Source organism: Anabrus simplex, chromosome 1 (assembly GCF_040414725.1).
Source record: "Anabrus simplex isolate iqAnaSimp1 chromosome 1, ASM4041472v1, whole genome shotgun sequence".
Taxonomy (NCBI): Eukaryota; Metazoa; Arthropoda; class Insecta; order Orthoptera; family Tettigoniidae; genus Anabrus; species Anabrus simplex.
In genome coordinates, this window is record NC_090265.1 from 388,420,862 (window position 1) to 388,440,269 (window position 19,408).

The following is a 19,408-nucleotide window of genomic DNA, read 5'->3' on the forward strand; positions in this document are numbered from 1 at the left end:
CGTAACCGAAGGCAAGTGTATTCGAATTTAGGGGATTTCGGTACCGTATATTGAAATGAACACAAAATACCAACTATTTTTCATATAGAATTTAATTGGGCATCTACTGTTCATGTATGTATAACTGTATAACACTTAAATGACATACATACATTCACAGCTATTTGAATAGGAGCCTAAATTTCATTTTCTTAAGAAACAAGAATCTTTTTCTTATTTTGCTTGGCTTTACGTCGCACCGACACAGATGGGTCTTATGGTGACGATGGGATAGGAAAGGCCTAGGAGTTGGAAGGGAGCGGCCGTGGCCATAATTAAGGTACAGCCCCAGCATTTGCCTGGTGTGAAAATGGAAAACTACGGAAAACCATCTTCAGGGCTGCCGATAGTGGGATTCAAACCTACTATCTCCCGGATGCAAGCTCACAGTCGCGCGGCTCTACAGAAAATTTCATGCCCTACTCTTTTACTTCCTTACTACTTGGTCTTACTGTGTTTCTTATTAATATCATCAGTCAAATGCGCACCCTTATTGACAGAAACATAGAAATCTGTACAGTACCTCCGTCATATTATGATTAGCGGTATATGAAATATTGAACTTGAAGTACTAAAACACAGTTGTAGTACATTACCCTCAGCGTTTTCCTTATTAAGAAAGTAATTACCGATACTGCGTTTCTAAAAGGTTACCCCAGTATGTTGACAAACACGGAATGCCTCTTGAGTTCAGTGCATTAAATTATGTATGGCAACTGGTGTTATCCATTCACGTGGTAATTGTTTTGGGTTCTCTGGCAAAAATACTCTGCACATACAAAGGGCACTAGGAAAATTTTGCAATGTGAGTGAACGCTTTAGACTTTTTCAAAATAATTTCCACCACACTCAATACACTTCTCCATACGTCGAAACCAGTCACTGAACCAACTTTGCCACTTTTCTTCCGTTACATTTTCACACTCTTGATCCCATGCTGCCAGAAGCTCCTCGTCGGATGCAGCTTCATCTTCATTTCTGGGAAGAGTGCGAAGTCACATGGGGCAAAATCAGGACTGTATGGAGGATCAAGAACAGGCAACCCTGATCTGGCAAGAAAATCCATTGTTACATTAGGACGATGTGCTGGAGCATTGTCGTGATGCAAGAGCCAAGTGTTGAGCCGAGACCTTGGACGGAGCTGCTTGAGAGCCTGGGCTGAGGCAGGCAAGTCTCATTGTACCACTTCGCAGTAACTGTCCTTTGTGTTTCTAGCACAACCCGAATCAGGATACCCCGTTTAGTGAAGAATATTGCAATCATCCTTTTCTTCACTGACCTTGACTTTCGCACAGTCACAGGAGTACCCTCATCTTCAAACAGCCACACCTTGTTCTGGGATTTTATTGGGACATTGTAATAATAAAGCCAAATTTCGTCACCTGTAACGATGCTATTGACGTTACTCGAAGTCCCATTTTCAAACTGTTTTAGCATTTCTCGGCACCATTTCACTCGATTTGCCCTTTGTTCCTCTCAAAGTGAATGGGGCACCCAAAGGGAACAAACCTTTCTTACATGGAGATGGTCGTGTAGAACTGAATGGATAGCTGGTGCAGGGATGTGGAGGGTCTCTTCTACCTGCTGATATGTCAACCGCCTCTCTTGGTGCAACATTTTCCTCACAGCTTCAATGTTTTCCTCAGTCACTGATTCAGACGGTCGCCCAGAACGAGGATCGTCTTCAACCCCAAAATTTCCTCTCTGGAACTCTGTGTACCAGCGGAAAATTGTTGTCCGATGTGGACAGTCTTTCCCCAGCACAGGAGTCATTTCCTCCAGGCACTGGTCAACAGTTAATCCACGAGCAAAATTGTAGCTGATAATTGCACGATATTCACCTTTAGACCACACTGACATCTTAACTTGCTTTCAATCCCACTGCTTGGTAACAATTGGTGTGAAGGTCACACTTTGCTGTCTTCTAGACCGGTTATCACCCCTCTTTTTATCTCTCACCATAACAGGCGTGTCCAGCCAACCGATTTTGCGTATTGCGTATTGATGTTCTTAACTCCTCTTAATTAGTTCATTGATAACCCATGCAGCTATATAGTACAAAGTGGTGGTGGTGGTGATTGTTTTAAGAGGAAGTATAACTAGGCAACCATCTTATATTAACACTAATCAGAAGAAAACAAATGGAAGGGGTCCAAGAGTGCGCGGAAATGAAAAACTTCATAGGCCTCGAATGCGCTAATGCCGTCGCTGTCGGAAAAGAACAACTGTTGACCAGGGGAGGTTGGATGGGATAGAAAAAGTGAGAGCCTGACACAAGTAAGTGAAAGCAATGTCAAGACTCAGCTAAGGGCCTCGTGGTCACAACCCAGAATATATTTCCCCCTGTGGGTGGGGGCAGTAGAATAACACCCACGCTATCCCCTGCCTGTCATACGAGGCGACTGAAAGAGTCCTCAGGAGCGTGGGTTGGCGACCACGGGGCTCTTAGCTGAGTCCTAACACTGCTTCCACCTACTTCTGTCAGACTCCTCACTTTCATCTATCCTATCCGACCTCCCTTGGTCAACTCTTGTTCTCAATCAATCAATCAATCAATCAATCAATCAATCAATCAATCACCACTGATCTGCATTCAGGGCAGTCGCCCAGGTGACAGATTCCCTATCTGGTTTACTTAGACTTTTCTTAAATGACTGCAAAGAATTTGGAAATTCTAACTGCTCTTCTTATAAACGAATATTCACCCCAATTCGTCCTCTTGAATTCCAACTTTATCTTCATATTGTGATCTTTCCCACTTTTAAAAACACTACTCAAACTTAAACGTCTACTAATGTCATTCCACACCATCTCCCCATCAGCTCAGAACGTACCACTTAGTTGAGTAGCTCGTCTCCTTTCTCCCAAATTTTCCCAGCCCAAAATTTGGAAAAAAAATTATAATGCTACTCTTTCAATTATTGTAGACAAATGAGGTAATCCACTTAATCAACACAATACAAAATTAGTACTTCAATTTATTTTAATCATGATACTGGTTTCGGCCTATTGATATTAGGCCATCATCAGCCATGAGATCGTAAAAATCTTAAAAACTAATTGGCTATCTATTTTTGTTTACCTTCATTCCAGTGCGTTGGATCCACTGATTTCTATACATGGATGGCTGGTAGCTTGAGTAGCAGTAAGCCGTATAGAAGATGACTGGCGTAGTAAGATGGCAGCGAGCGCATGGTGCAGTAGACCACGAGGAGCGCGCTTGCTTTGTTTATGCTTAGTTCAGGGACGCCAGGCCTCTAGATTGTAGTTCCACGGGTGTTCTGTGCTGTGTTATTGCGAAGGAAATAGTAGTGTACTTTACGAATTTAGGTTCGTTGTCTTGTAGTATGCCTGTAAATTACAAGATTCTATTTCAATGTGTATGTGTTTATGTGAAATCTGAATAAAGAGTACGGGGTATTAACATGCCTCGGTATTCAGCTTATGGATATACAAACAGAACCGATCAGCAGAAGGAGAAATCATTTCATCGGTGCGTTTTATCTTCTTCTTCTTCTTTATGTGTTTACCCTGCAGGATCGGTTTCTCCCTCGGACTCGGCAAGGGATCTCACCTCTATCGCCTCAAGGGCAGTGTCCTGGAGCTTCAGACTCTGGGTCGGGTATACAACTGGGGAGGATGACCAGTATCTCCGCCAGGCGGCCTCACCTGCTATGCTGAACAGAGGACTTGCGGGGGATGGGAACATTGGAAGAGGGAAGGAAGCGGCCGTTGCTTTAAGTTAGGTACCATCCCGGTATTTGCCTGGAAAAGTGGGAAACAACGGAAAACCACTTCCAGGTTGGCTGAGGAGGGAATCGAGCCCACCTCTACTGAGTTGACCTCCCAAGGCTGAGTGGACCCCGTTCCAGCCCTCGTACCAGTTTTCAAATTTCGTGGCAGAGCTGGGAACCGAACCCGGGCCTCCGGGGTTCGCAGATAATCACACTAACCACTACACCACGGAGGCGGACGGTGACTTTTATACTGTACATAATAATCTTCCTAGGATAATGTTTTGAGTTTTAGGTTTATTGTATCTCATTTCGCATATTCTGGGAGCAAAATGGCAATTAATTTTTGTAGATTACCTTTCCGGTGACCCGAACTCCTAAGATCATGGATTAGGAGTATCAGGCGGGAGAATTGGGAGCCTTCTAAAACAGCTGTTCTCTGGTCGGACCACTCTGAGGAAGACTGTTTTGATAGAACTGGACAAACTGTATACCTTAGAAGTGATGCACAGCCAACTGTTTTCAATTTTCCTGAACATTTACTGCAAGTAAAGATTTACCTTTTTTTTTTCTTTTCATTTATTTGTCATCATTAATCTGACGGTTTTGATGAAATAATTGACGTGATGTTATAATAATCTTAGAAAATGAAGTCTGAAGGAGTTTTAGACCTTATTTACATCAGTAATAATTATGGGTTTCAGACACTGGAGTGGTGGGAGAAGGGAAAGTGTGGTGAGTGTTTTAGGCTATCCCATTATAATATTTGTGGTATTTGGGGCTCTTTTAAGGGGTGTTACATGTTTATGATGATGACCATCAATATTGCTTTGCTAGCTGAATTTCATTAAAGAGGTTTGTAATAGTTATTTAGGGCAACAATTTATGAAGTGGAAGGAAGTCATAAAACCATAACCTTAATTTACTCTATTCAGTGTCATGGGCTTGCAAGTGGCGAGTGTGTTTTGATCACATTTTCCCACCCGTTCATTGTTACACCCTTAGTTTCACGTCATTTTCAGGCAGTAGTAATTTTCTTCGGCCGTTATTATACACTCATTTTTATTGCTATCCCGGAGATTTTCTGACCTCGGAATGACGTGTCAATGATCCCAATGTCCTTATGCTTTGAGTGAACATGGCTCTATATTTTTAATTATTCCAATGCGCCATTAATTACGATTTAAAATTGACTATATTATCTTTGCTTCCCCATAAGGAGAGCTCTAGGATGGGTACGCCAACATGGCGGACCGCGCGCTCAACTTGGCGTACTTTCTCCTGCAGCGGAGAGCTGCCACCAGCGATCCATGTAACAGAGATCAGTGGTTGGATCCTTTCACTTTTTTCTCTCTGATTAGAGTTAATAGGGGATAGTTACGCAGTTGTACTTACTCCTAAAACAATAATCACTACCACTACCACCAGAATAGATTGTGCAGGTCTATGCCCCTCAGCAAGGCTGCAATGAAGAATAAAAACTTCCTTCCTCCAACAGCTAGAAGTTAGTATAAGTGAGGAGAACCTAGTAAATACTAATGGGTTACTGTAATACCCAGGTAGGAGTAAATACAACTGGATATAAGGGATTTCGGGGCCTTTCAGATATGGGACAAGGAACACGGAAGGAGAACTTCTACTTGACTTGTGCTTGAGGAATAACTTGCTGATAAATACATGGTTCCAAAAGAAATAAAGTCATAAAATAAAACGGTTCAGCTGATATGGTAACTGTAAGATCCAATATGGCCGCCATCGCAAAGGATTGTGGTAGAGTGACCAGACCTTCCTAGATTGACCTTGGCTTCTGAGGTTCTGGGGTGAGCTTGCTTGACGCGTGGACTGTCCGTTACTGGCTGGCAAGGAGAACAGACGTGCTTGGCAGTAGCTCTTCGCCCGGGAGTAAAAATTATACCAACTTTGATTGGTGTCGGATGAGACCGACACAGTTATCCCAATGAGGGATTATTTTCAGTATTCTCCTTTTGTTAAACATGTAGTTTCTTAATATTAATTTTATTAATTAGATTCGGTGATTTTCTCAGTGCATGGGTCCACATCGGTAAGTTACTATGGAATACCTCACCACTCTTGTAAGTACCGTGCATTTAATATTTTTTGTCATGTAATTTTTTCCTTATTATGCGTCATTTAAATTATTTTTTCGGTATGTGTGGTGAGATATTTTGATTTTGAGTCCTCTCTCTGTAACGCCATTGGAGCGCCATTTTGTTGACTTTAAATGACTCGTGCTTTGTTGAGGCCTGTGATTGGCAATTTATTCCTCTTGTCTAAATTTTGCCTTTTCTCTCTTATTATCATTTCAGTTGTTTATTTGTGGTTTCTTGTATTATGTCGTTTGGTGCTTCGGTTTTTTAATTATTTTACTGGTGTAAGTTTTTGGATTTGGTATTCCTTGCCCTCATATCTTTGGGTTTTTTATTTTCTTCCTCCCCGCTGTAAATTTGTTGATTATTATCATTATTTTGATTCCGTAATTTGCCTCGTGTTGACCTCATGTGCTGTGTAAATCACCATTTGTTTTTTAAGTTAAATTTTTTTATTATTTCATTGGATAAAATTTTAATTTCTCTAGGATGTTTAAAAAACCTTTCATTTTCTTAAATTATGGTTACATAACCTTTTTTGGTATCTAATATAAAAAGTTACATAATTCAAATATATTCTCAAATCTTTTGGGACATCCTACCTATTAAAACATTGTCATTCTACATACGTATATTATAACTATAGCATTTCAAAAGGGTGATATTTTCTTTAAAACTTGTAATTACGTGGGGATTTATCGTGTTTCTAGTGGAGTGTATCTCGTGTTTAATTTATCTTACATTCTTGTGTCCCCCCTCCATTTTGCTTTATGGCGTAATTATTTCATTGTTCCCTGACCTTGATTTTTTTCGCGTGGGGACGCTGATTGATTTTGTTTTTCTGGGAATTGGTGGTTGTTGATACTCAGCGTATGGATGAATGGATTGCTGAGTTTGATGCATGGATAATTTGCTAATTATTTTTCGGTCCATGTGATTTTTAATTTAGCCTGTTTACTGATCCTTCTATTTTAATACCTGGTGTTTGTTTGTTTTTGATCTGTGATTGATTTTCCTGGGTCGGTTCTGGTGAATTGATATTTTATCTTCAAGGCGGTCCTTGCTCTCTTAATTCATTGTACCGTTTCATTTGAGCTATGCTTAATGTTATAGGCCTAGAGAGAGTGAATAGTTTTTGCTATCTAGGAAGAGGAAGCATTGTAACGCTGAACGGAGGAGCAGACGAAGATGTGACCAGCAGTTTGAACAAAGCTAAGTGTGCGTTCGCAACACTCTGTCCCATATGGAAGTCTAAATAACTCAATATGAGAACAAAACTGCATCTTCAATAGCAATGTTAAGTCTGTACTGCTTTATGCATGTGAAACCTGGAAAGTGACCAAATCTTTGACACGGAAGATGCAGACATTTGTGAAAAAATGTCTTTAAAACATCTTAGGGATATACTGGCCAGAAGTGAGGACCTGTGGAAGAGAACGCGCCAATTACCGATTGAACAGCAGATTAAGAAAATAAAGTGGCAGTGGATTAGCCATACACTGCGTAGAGCTGATGACAACATAGCAAAACAAGCTCTCGAGTGGAATCCCCAGGGGCAGAGGAGGAGAGGAAGATGACATGGAGGAGGTCAGTAGAGATAGAGAGTGAGCAGCTAGGGTATACATAGGGACATGGCACATCACAGAACCAGATGGCGAAACCTTGTCTCGGCCCTATGCTCCACAACAGTTTAAGGAAGTAAGTAACCTAGCGGAATTCACGACATCATCGTATAAGATCTATGATTGCTGAAGACCTAAGAGGAAGGTACATGGATTATATCAGGCTGTGTCAAGCCGCTGGATTGACATGATAACTATATCACCGGGCTCAAGTCAAAGAGTTCATAATAGACCCCACAATTAGAACCGAGTCAGCACCCACTCAACCATATGATGAACACAAGGAGAAATGTGCTACATTAGAACCTACAATTCCATATTACGCAGAGAAATATCAATTTGACTCCATGGAAGTTTTAGGATTGATGATAGGAGCAAGAGACAGCATTACTCACCCATTTCAAAAAAATTGTAAGATATTTTATTTAGATATACAATTTATTAAGGACATTGGGCTAGCAGCCCTGAAAGGCTCGTTAACAATAGTAAGAAATCATTTATACTCTTAGCTATATATTTTTCTTATAAGGAGTTCCTCGTGGATTTCAAAATTATTGACAGATGCGATTTTTATTAATACGTAGGCTATAGTATGGTATACCAGTCATTTATAGACGTATTTTATACGACCTTTGTAGTTGTCAATCAACTTTTTATGTAAGCTTTGTCTTTTTGGCAACCTCCAAATGGGAGAATCAGAAATAAATGCATGTATCTCTATATATTGATACTAACATAAAATGTTCCAAATTCTAAGGTGAAAGGATGAAAATTGTTGATTTTTGGATTTTTCCAGATGCATTAACCGGGATCAAGGGTTGACCAGTACTTTGTTTTTCACACGCTGTAGAAGCTGCTAATAGAAAACAAGTGAGGGAACTTACAGTTTTACCTTACCGTTGATATCATGATCATAGCCACGGGATCTCCAGTTGTACGTGGAATCCGAAACCGTAGGTATATAACTTTTCAACCGAGCCAGTTGACTGCGTGGTACGTGCCATGTAGCCGTAAGCTGGCATTCCGAAAATGGTGAGTTCTAACACGGTAGCTAGAGAGAGACGGTAGGTGACACGCGCAGCCGGCCAGGAGCGTGTGACGTCAGCGGACTCTAGTCTGCCAGGCGCTATAACTTACTACAAATCAGTGTGCCGAGCGCCCCGCTTATCTTCCTTATCACAATTACGTTTTCGTTGTACTATAATATTTTCACACGAAAACCAATAAGATATTGCATAAAACTATTAATTTTATTATTTTGTTTGTGTGCTTTCGTAAATACTGCAGACCTACTTTAAAAGCCAGAATAGTTTAAAAATCACTTTTGAATGTTCCTATATACCGGAAATTTTAGTATTTACAGTTCTCAATTACTTGAAAGAATTTAAAGTAAGTAGTACCCTATACACGTACAGATTAGATATATCAAAACTTAACAATCAAGAAATTATATTAACCGAAAAAGTCTAAATAAAATAATACACAAGATTAAATACTGCATGTTGTTTCTTTTCGTGAAAACAGTAAGTACTATACTAACTTACTGCTTTTTCATTACTAACAAAATGTATGACAATAATAATAATAATAATAATAATAATAATATCTCTACATAACAAAAATAACTTTACTCTTAATTAAGGCCTGTTCATCTTCTTCGATTTTTTCCGTGCAGCATCAGTATGCTTTTCCGTAGCCCAGCTTTCATTCACTGACCTCTAGAGTGCTCTCTTTTTATTCAGTTCTTTAATTCTAATAAAGGAACAAGTTCTCACAAAACACGTAACAGAGAAGTCGTCGATTTCACTATACTTAGGTCTGATTATATCTATCAGTTCCTTCATTACTCTTGGGCACTTCCTCAGACCATTTCCGTGGAACCTTTGAAAATCTCTTTCTAGTTCGCAAACAGTGTCCTACCAATGGGGAGATGGATTCATTAGGCCTACTCTAGACAAAGCCGAGATCCAGTCAGAGTTCCTAACATTAACACATTTTCCAGTTTTTCCTCCGTAGATGAAGCTCGTGCCGATTCCTTTTTTCGTAACTCGGCATGCAATATACCCCGCCAACATATTCAATAAGTCCTTATTTTCATTATGTAATCAATCTTCGAGATTGTGCTGCTCAGTAAACTGATCTATAAATGAGTCAACTATATAGTTAAAGTCTTCATACTCTGAATCAAAAATTTCAATTTTCGACTTATTCTATAGTGTCATTAATAACAGCACAGTCTACCCGGTCGAGGACATCTACAGTTAATGTTTCACACTCTTCCCTGTTGCAGTTTGGAGTTTTAATTATGTCATATGCACTTTTGCTCAGTAATAGGGATTTTATTCTCTGGATAACTGCTGTGGGCAGAGGATGGTCATAAAACCGACCTAAGCCCCTGATCATAGAAAAAATATGACTCTAAAACATCTCGATTATATTTCGATGCTAGTAGATATTAATATCCTTCATATTCCAGGTTTCGAAATAATCCCTGCAAACTACGGATGGAAACCACACAGCCTATTTGAAAAGGTAGTAAGTCAGTCTTTCCAATAACTCTTGCTGATGAAAACAGGTTGAACATTTTATTCAGGATAACATCCTGTTTTTCTAAACTTGTTCCATAAGCACTTATGAACTTGTTTGTTGGACAAGGAGGAATTCTGTTATCAAGAACATCAAATCCATCATTAACAGTTTCAACATACCGTACTACATGCTCATTCCCAGGAGAAATATACGATATAGCCTTAGCCACAGTGCCAGAGAGACGTTCAGCAGCTTTTCTTACCTTTTGTTGTTCACTACCAGTTACTAGCAAATGTTGTTCGGTTATTTTGTGAGTGAATTTCAAGTCCGCAATTTTCTGGTACTGTACTAAGTCTACAAAGATGTCTTTTGCAACCGTTTTTCCCGATGCAAGCGTGTATCCTTGGGCTAACAGATGGTTTCTTATTAACTTAAGGATGTTAGGAACGTCACAAAACACACGTTCATCGGTACATGGATTTTTATGGAAGAATTCTCTGGACTTATTACCAGGTCGATGCTTAACTTTCGGTTGGAACCACCCATATCACACACAAAAGCCCTTAGGCGAAATCCCATTTCCTCAACAAGTTTTACGTTTCATCAAATAAATCACTAGTGATGGTCTGGTCGAACTGGCAGTAAAATGGCTGTTTCCATTTACCAGTTAGACTTCTTACTATAATAACCTGCACATTTACATGAGGCCCTCTAAATACATCTTCGACACTATAGGGAGCGTGCACGGCAAGGTCTGTCTAGGGAGGTCAAGTCACGAATGCTACTTATGGAGCCGCCATATTGGGTCTTTAAGCGAGCGTAACCAAAGGCCAATGTATTCGAATTTAGAGGATTTCGGTACCGTACATTGAAATAAAAACAAAATACCAACCCATTTTGATAAAGAATTTAATTGGGCATCTCCTGGCCATGTATATGTAATTGTATAACACTTAAATGATATGAATACGTTCACAGCTGTTTGAATAGGAAGATAATTAACAGAGCCTGAAATTCTATTTTTTTTTCTTTTTTTTGAGAAACAAGAATCAACAGAAAAGCTCATGTTCTTCTCTTTTATTTCCTTACAACCTGGTCTTACTGTGTTTCTTATTAATATGATCTGTCAAATACGTAATCTTATTGACAGAAACATAGAAATCTGTGCAGCAACTGTGTCATATTATGATTACCGGTACATGAAATACTGAACTTGAAGTACTGTATTTAAAGTACTAAACGACGGTTGTAATAAATTACCTTCAGCGTTTTCTTTATTAAGAGAGTAATTTCCGATACTGCGTTTCTAAAAGGTTACCCCAGTATGTTGACAAACTATGAATGCCTCTTGAGTTGAGTGCATTAAATTATGTATGGTAACTGTTGTTATCCATTCGTGTGGTATTTCTGTCGGTTCTAAGGCAAAAATATTCTGCACGTAAACAGCAAGAGTGATGTTCTTAGCTACTCTTAACTAGTTTATTGATAACCCATGCAGCTATATAGTACAAAATGGTGGTGGTGATTATTGTTTTAAGAGGAAGTACAACTGGACAACCACCCTCTATAAACACTAATCATAAGAAAACAAATGGAAGGGGACCACAACTTCGAAAAATGAAGGTATCGGCAAAAGAAAGATGAAGGTCACGAAGTGCGTGGAAATGAAAAACTTCCTAGGCCTCGAATGCGCTAATGCCGTCGAGGTCGGAAAGAACAACTGTTGACCAGGGGAGGTCGGATGGGCTAGAATAGTGAAAGCAATGTCAAGACTCAGCTAAGGGCCTCGTAGTCACAACCCAAAATAGATTTCCCCCGTGGGTGGGGGCAATAGAACAACAACCACGGTATCCCCTGCCTGTCATAAGAGGCGACTGAAAGGGGCGTTAGGCTCGCCTAACCAGTAAGCGTGAGTTGGCGACCATATAATAATAATAATAATAATAATAATAATAATAATAATAATAATAATAATAATAATGATAATAATAATAATAATAATAATAATAATAATAATAATAATAATAATAATAATAATAATAATGGTTAAGAAAATTAAAGCCATTGGTAGACACGAATTCATAAGAAATAGAAATTCAGTCACTATTAAGTTGAGTTAACCTAGGTTAGACTATTTTAAGGATTACATTAGGATATTATGTTAGGCTACGGTACATTAAATTACATTAGTTGCTTAGTGCGAGTGAGGCGAGTGTTGTGATCTTTAAGTATTTGTCGAGCCATATAATGTACTCTATAGAGCATTTAAGATGAATGAAATTTAGCTGTAAATAATAACTACACTACAGTATAAGACTGCTGTTATCAATACAATTGTTGTAATGATCGCCAGCTGGACATAAATTGTTGATTTGAAGTGATAGGCCTATTGTTTGTTGTGATTATAATTGGTAACTGAACAGGAACAAGCATTTCAAATATCTGTGAAGCATTTCTACGTTGCATGTAGGGTTAGAATGATAGTCTGTAGTTTACACGAAAAGGAATGGAATGAAATGGCGTTTGGCTTTTAGTGACAGGAGCGTCTGAGGACAAGTTCGGCTCGCCAGGTGCAGGTCTTTTGATCTGACTCCCGTAGGCGACCTGCGCGTCGTGATGAGGATGAAATGAGGATGAAGACGACAAATACACCCAGCTCCCGTGCCAGCGAAATTGACCAATTATGGTTAAAATTCCTGAACCTGCCGAGAATCGAACCTGGGACCCCTGTGACCAAAGGCCAGCACACTAACCATTTAGCCATGAAGCCGGACACATGAAAAGGAAATTTTCATAAACATCAATACTAGTATTACACATTTCCTGTTACTTGTCTTGCTTGTTTTGAAAGACAATTCTCTTTCTTTGGGAGGTTTCCTATTATTTGTCAAAGACTTAGGTGGATTAGGGACTTTGAAAATTGTTGGGATGGAATTCCACTCGAGTAGTTTCCGTCCATCTGCCCTCTTTAATTCAAATTGCGATTCTTCAAAATGATGCTAGAAGAAAATACACCGGACGAGTTGGCCGTGCGGTTAGAGGCGCGCGGCTGTGAGCTTGCATCCGGGAGATAGTGGGTTCGAACCCCACTGTCGGCAGCCCTGAAGATGGTTTTCCGTGGTTTCCCATTTTCACACCAGGCAAATGCTGGGGCTGTACTTTAATTAAGGCCATGGCCGCTTCCTTCCAACTCCTAGGCCTTTCCTCTCCCATCGTCGCCATAAGACCTATCTGTGTCGGTGCGACGTAAAGCCACTAGCAAAAAAACAAAAACATAATAAAACCTATATATATATAAAACATCTTCATATAAACATACTGTTATTCAGGAATAATACGAATGTATTTCACTAACCTCGCACAAGAAGCAATTATCTGTAGGTTGCCATTTGTCACGCCTACAGTTTTGTACCCACTGAGCTCTCCTTTGCTTATCTCTCGGGAAGCGAAACACTCTAATTCCGTCAGTTGTCTTATTTTGACAACTTGGTGCGGCGTAGTATCCCGTTTTCCTTCAAAATACAAGTAATAACTCACATCATTACATCGGGCGCGCCAACGTAACAACGATATTTGAGACCCAATATGGCCGCCACCGCAAAGGATTGTGGTAGCGTGACCAGACCTCCTTAGACAGACCTTGGTGCACGGTACTAGTAACAGAGCGCTCTGGCGGAGTTCCGAGAAGTAATACGGTGAGAGTGCGTTCCGCTGGAAGACTTGCTTCATACTGTAGTTAGTTAGTTAGTTAGTTACGGCAAAAAATATCGTTGCATCTCGTCGTCAAGATAAATATGAAGTAATGCTATGGAAGTTGTAATGCTGTACATGCAAAAATAAATTTAAACCTGATATTGTTGTCACAAGGCGAAATTAATAACAATATTGTAACTACCTCATATCTAATAATTTATTTAACGCGCACAATGTGCAAAGAATTACTATATAAAACATTAGTCTTCGTTGCAAAATTTCACCAGTGATTCTGATCGCTGTTTACTATTTAAAACATGGTACCTAGTACAGTGTGCACCACATCTTAAACATACACAGTTCAAACCTGGTTCATGATAACGCTTTATATTACACAGTTTATAATGGAACCCATGAACGGAGAACCTTGTCAGCAGGTGTCGCAGTTCATATCCACCTTGAACCCACTCGCGATTTAGCATGGCATCGGTAGAGTAGAAATCTTCCCAGATGTCAGCCTTCTTCGATCGTAGGTCTCGAAGCAGATGTATATAGGGTGTTGTTGCTGGAAGTAACAACTGTAACCTTAGCTCTTCCACATAAAATCCCTCTCTGGATATCTCATACACGAGCCGGGAAGGAGAATATTTGGAGAGGCACAGAGCCCGTTTCAAGTAGATTGCCTTCAACTTCTCGATTTTATCTAACTGTTTCATACTCAAATGTTCCCAAATGTTTTCCAAGCCATATGTTGCTATAGGGCTGATTTTTAGATGAAAGAGTTTTATGGCCGTTTCTAAAGACAAGTTTCTCAGGTGCTTAATGTCAGATATTGCTTTCATAGATGCATTTAGACGGTCTATGAGATGGAGGGTGAAAACATTACCTTGGGTTTGAAAAATTACACCCAAGTATTTAAAATGCTTTACGGACTTAAGTTCTTGGTCTTCATAATAGAAGATTCCATGAGGTCCCCCTCTTCTAAACGTCATGGACACTCATATCTATGAATCTGTGAAAACTCAAATTTCGCGAGTGGGATTTCCGGCAAAATTGACTGTGCTTCTGACAAGCTATTGACAGGCAGCATCCGGTAAGCAAATAAACAGGAATTCAGTTGGAATAAGTAGATAACACGTCAAATTCTGATAAGATAGATTTATAAAGTGGGTTATGTTCTTTATTATTGGTGGCAAGAAATTCGCTAGCATACAAGCTACTTAAACAATGTCGCTGGTATACGGAATATTTTTCAAGATTTTGAAAATTTTTACCCTCTGTATGCATCTTTCAACACGAATTCGCACACTTGCTACACTCTGAGTTTGTAACACTTCACCTTCTGTAAATTTCCCATTGTGAAGAAAAGGTGGCATAACAAGTAAAGAATGAGGTGACTGTGTTTTAAAACCTGGGAATCCCTTGTCGGCTAATATAACGTCCCCTTCACTCAAAAGATTTAGGAAGCCCGAATTATTAACAATAAAAGTATCACTAGTTCTTCCACCATAACAAGGGGAAACAAAAACAATAGTTCCGTTTGGGGCCACAGGTAATAATAATTTAAATGTATAACATGATTTGTACGAAGAATACATGTAACATCTCTCATCTATTCTTGCTGGCATTTTTGATTTTATTTCTGTGCAATCCATTATAACTCGTGCGTCAGGATAATATGTTTTAAAAGTGCGAGCCAAAGTATTTTACCGAGCTCGATAGCTGCAGTCGCTTAGGTGCGGCCAGTATCGAGTAACCGGGAAATAGTGGGTTCGAGCCCCACTGTCGGCAGCCCTGAAGGTGGTTTTCCGTGGTTTCCCATTTTCACACCAGGCAAATGCCGGAGCTGTACCTTAATTAAGGCCACGGCCGCTTCCTTCCACTTCCTTGACCTTTCCTATCCCATCGTCGCCATAAGACATATCTGTGTCGGTGCGACGTTAAGCAAAATAGCAAAAAAAAATAGCTAATTATTTTGCACGGATAGTTTGCTAGGCCAGAAAAAAAATTAGAAGTGAGTTTCTTGACTACTCCGAGAGCAGTAAAAAATATTCGCGCAGCAGTAGTCCGATGTACACCAAATGACTGCCAAGGCAGCAAAGGTTATACCCAATGTCATTTTCTTTAAAAAGAGTAAACAAACATCGTTATTACTTATATTTATAGACACTTTAGAAACAAATAAAGAAAGTAAAAACTGAATGTTTCAAATGAAACACTTGATAAATCCTTCAACTGTGCCTCACTGGTATCCATGAAATTCTCTGCATATGTCCAGGGGGGTGTTGGGACCGCAACTTTTATCCACCTTTTCCGAAATACTTGAAGGTACTGTGCTTGAGTAGCACTGTGTGCCTACATCATTTCCACTAGAAACACAAGTGAATTCCTTCAATCTCAAATGCTGCTTGCACCGACTTACGTAGTTTTTCACACAGACATCTTTAACAATAAATTCATGAGTTTCCTGATTAGAAGACGGATGTATGCTTGAGCATTTCATTAGTTTACTCGCTCTTAAAACCGGGATACGTCACATTCTCTTTTCGATTTCTTCTTATAGCTCCCTTTCCTCCAACAAAATGTTCACTGCAAATGACGGAGCATTTGGTGGGTTCCGATGGAGTTCCATCTGCACTGAAATGCAGGAAAACATTTATTATTATTATTATTATTATTATTATTATTATTATTATTATTATTATTATTATTATTATTATTATTCGGCGTAGTCAAGACACGTGCACACGGAAGGACATGAATGTAAACATACGAACCTGCTGCAATGCATACCGGTAATTGAAATGAAATGTACTATTTTAAAGTATACTTAAATGAAAGTGTTCTTGACTTGGCATACCTGATATGTTTGAAACGTGTGATTTACGTCACAAATGAAATAAGGTAGCCTACTGTACTTACTTTATCCTTCACACAGCCGAAATCCAGTTCCCGCATCTGCCCGATTCCTATGGACGACCAGGAAATGTGTGAAATGTAATTCCTTTTCCATGCGTGTTTCTTTATGTGTTGTGGCAGTTCACTGCACAACAGTTTCTATTTGATTTAGGCAATTTGATGCACTACTACTGCCACAATTTCACAACCACAGTTACACAGCCTGGACTGACCGCTCAAGACAAGATCACCAAAATATTACCGATTTCTTCCGCTAGAGGCGCTAAAAGCGACCGTGCACGCTCCCTATAGTAGCATACATCAGATTTAACTTGTAACTTTCCTGTTACCGTAATAATAACTGAATAAATAAAATTACTCAAAAACGTAGTAAAATAATTGAAATAAAATTAATGAATAAAATTAATAACAATAATTCAACGAAATGTCCGTAGTGTGGGCTCCAGAGTTCACCAAAATGGATCCCTCGAATTTTGATAGAGCATGATAATTTTTTATCTCTCAGGGCGTGTACATAATGCTGCGTACTGGTACATCTGCTTCAGGCCTTACCTAACCCTCTGAAAACGACTACATAGGTGGGAACTGCACCCAGGTTCATCAATAACTCCACTGGTTCTAAAATAACAAACTACTGTATATTGTCAATAAACTCCGTGCATGAGCACCTCATCAACACACCAATATATATATATAATATGCACACACAAGATTGCTGGAAGACTCCATATTTACAGCAACAACAACAATGAAAACAGCGGGAAAACGAAAGCGAGAACTAAGCCACCATTTGTAGTTAGTCCGTTGAACAATGTTCATATACTGTATGTAGATAAGTACCCTTCACCGTCTCTGTATCAACACGACTTGCCGGTTCTCATAATCGGCACTTATTATATCACACAGATACTGTACCTCATATACTGTGTTCACTGACTCTACCACTTGTTTTAAAGATATATTCACTTGAGCAACACACGCTTGTCGTTCCTGAACATAAATTATGGAAAGTCTGAGATAGCTTTCACCAACATATAATACCAGCCCACCACAAAGTGATACAATACCCAGGGCGTAAGCACTCCACAGTTTGTAGGTCAGCCACTTTCCACGAACAGTAAAAGACTACGTTCCATGAGCGTTTGAAGTCCAGTTCAGTATAGTGCAGCAGTGTCATTCCAGTACCGGATATCCTTTTTCACTCCCGTCTCGTGTGTGTCAGCACTACTTCCTTCCCCTACAGTATCGTCGTCCCACGCCGTATCGTGTCATCCATATATAGAGCTCGGCTTCGCCCTTCCTCTCAAAAAGGTACGTCGAGATTCATCCTGGCTAGCTAATCATGAGTAGATCCACATATCAAGACCACGCCCCGAATCTCTTCCAGTGTCACAAGGCGATCACAAGATCAACGGACTCTAGGGTGTTTCACATGAGTCATCGGAACTTTCCGACTACATCAACAAGTCCATATCATTATACTGTGATGCCCACATGAGTCATATGCATTTCTTGAGTTATTATAGCAATGATTTTCCCAGCCGTCGTACAAAACAAATTACTCATACCATATATGGAGACGTCCCAGCTTACAAATATTAATGAAAAAATGTACAACTAAAATAGTGATGATAATAATAATAATAAATCGATTACTGACAATAATATATCTCACTTCTAAATACAGTGCGAGGGTGTGATATATGTACTATCACAAACTTTCATCTCGTTAAAGCTCATCAATACATCTCTTTTAAAATTTTCATTCATAATATTTGCTCAACCCTTTTGTAGGTTAAAACTGATATCCAAAAACCCAGGTGGAGTTGAAAATTGTGACAACCGCCGTGTTATTGTTTTTTTACTAGGAAAGTGTTATTTTAGTTTCTCTATCATATGTAAAAGCTTTTTTGGAGATACACCGAATTGCAACTGCTTTGGCTACATCTTCAGGTGACCAGTTTGTGCACTTTCCCTTTAGTAAGCATTGTTTTTGACATTTAGGAAACATTTCCTCATAGTTCTTTAAAATTGCCTCCAATTTTACTATTTTGGTTTGGGATCTTTTTAGATCTACAGTAAGTAATTTTATTCTTTCTTTTAATTCTTCATTTTCGACCATCATACCAGCTAGTTCACACTCCAAGGGCAAGTTGTTTTCCTTTTGGTGTAACTGTTCGTTCATTTGTCTTTCCTGAGAAATGTCATCAAGCTCACTTGATTTCTCTACAGATTTGCTTATTAGCCATTCTAGAACATTTTCACAATCCCGCCTTTCGGCGTGTGTATTTCTCTCTGAAGTGTCTAGTGATGCAGAAAATATGTGGATGTTTTGGGAAGGAACTGTTCCTTTTTTTCAACAAGCGCTTAGGGGTAAGACCTAACAGTTCAGATTATAAATCTCTTTCATTATCAGAGGGCAGAAAATGTTTGGAGCATATACGTGCGATTTTAGAGTTAAAAGCATCTCTTCTTTTTAAAAATATACCCATTGTTTGTGTAGAGGTGAGTCTTTTGCGAATCTATAAAATGACAACTTACGATACTTTGCGTTGTTGGGATGGTTTGTACAGCCTGCAATCATACAGCACGACATTTTAACTTCACTTACGAACTATACGCACAAGTTCACGACTTTCAAAAGATTCACAAGCCTCGAAAGTAATTAGATAATTAAAGAAGAAATGTGCAGACCGCAGACGAACAGCAATGCACCGAACTTCACTGCTTGAGTGAAATCACCGACACCAAGGAGTATATAGAC

General features: G+C 39.3%; 1 protein-coding gene across 4 annotated transcripts in view; it reads left to right on the forward strand.

The window, feature by feature from the left end:
• The window catches only part of LOC136856823 (collagen alpha-1(III) chain), a 212,219-nt gene that overhangs the window by 73,351 nt on the left and 119,460 nt on the right, over positions 1–19,408 (forward strand). Inside the window, exon 1 of one of the 4 annotated variants that reach the window (XM_068224978.1) lies at positions 5,636–5,866. The exons of 2 other annotated variants lie outside the window; for them this stretch is intronic. In XM_068224978.1, the coding sequence (XP_068081079.1) occupies positions 5,846–5,866 (21 nt within the window). In that variant the 5' untranslated portion in view covers positions 5,636–5,845. Of the gene's footprint in view, positions 1–5,635; positions 5,867–19,408 lie in introns of those variants that run through there. One more of the 4 variants, XM_068224979.1, reaches the window with a different exon arrangement.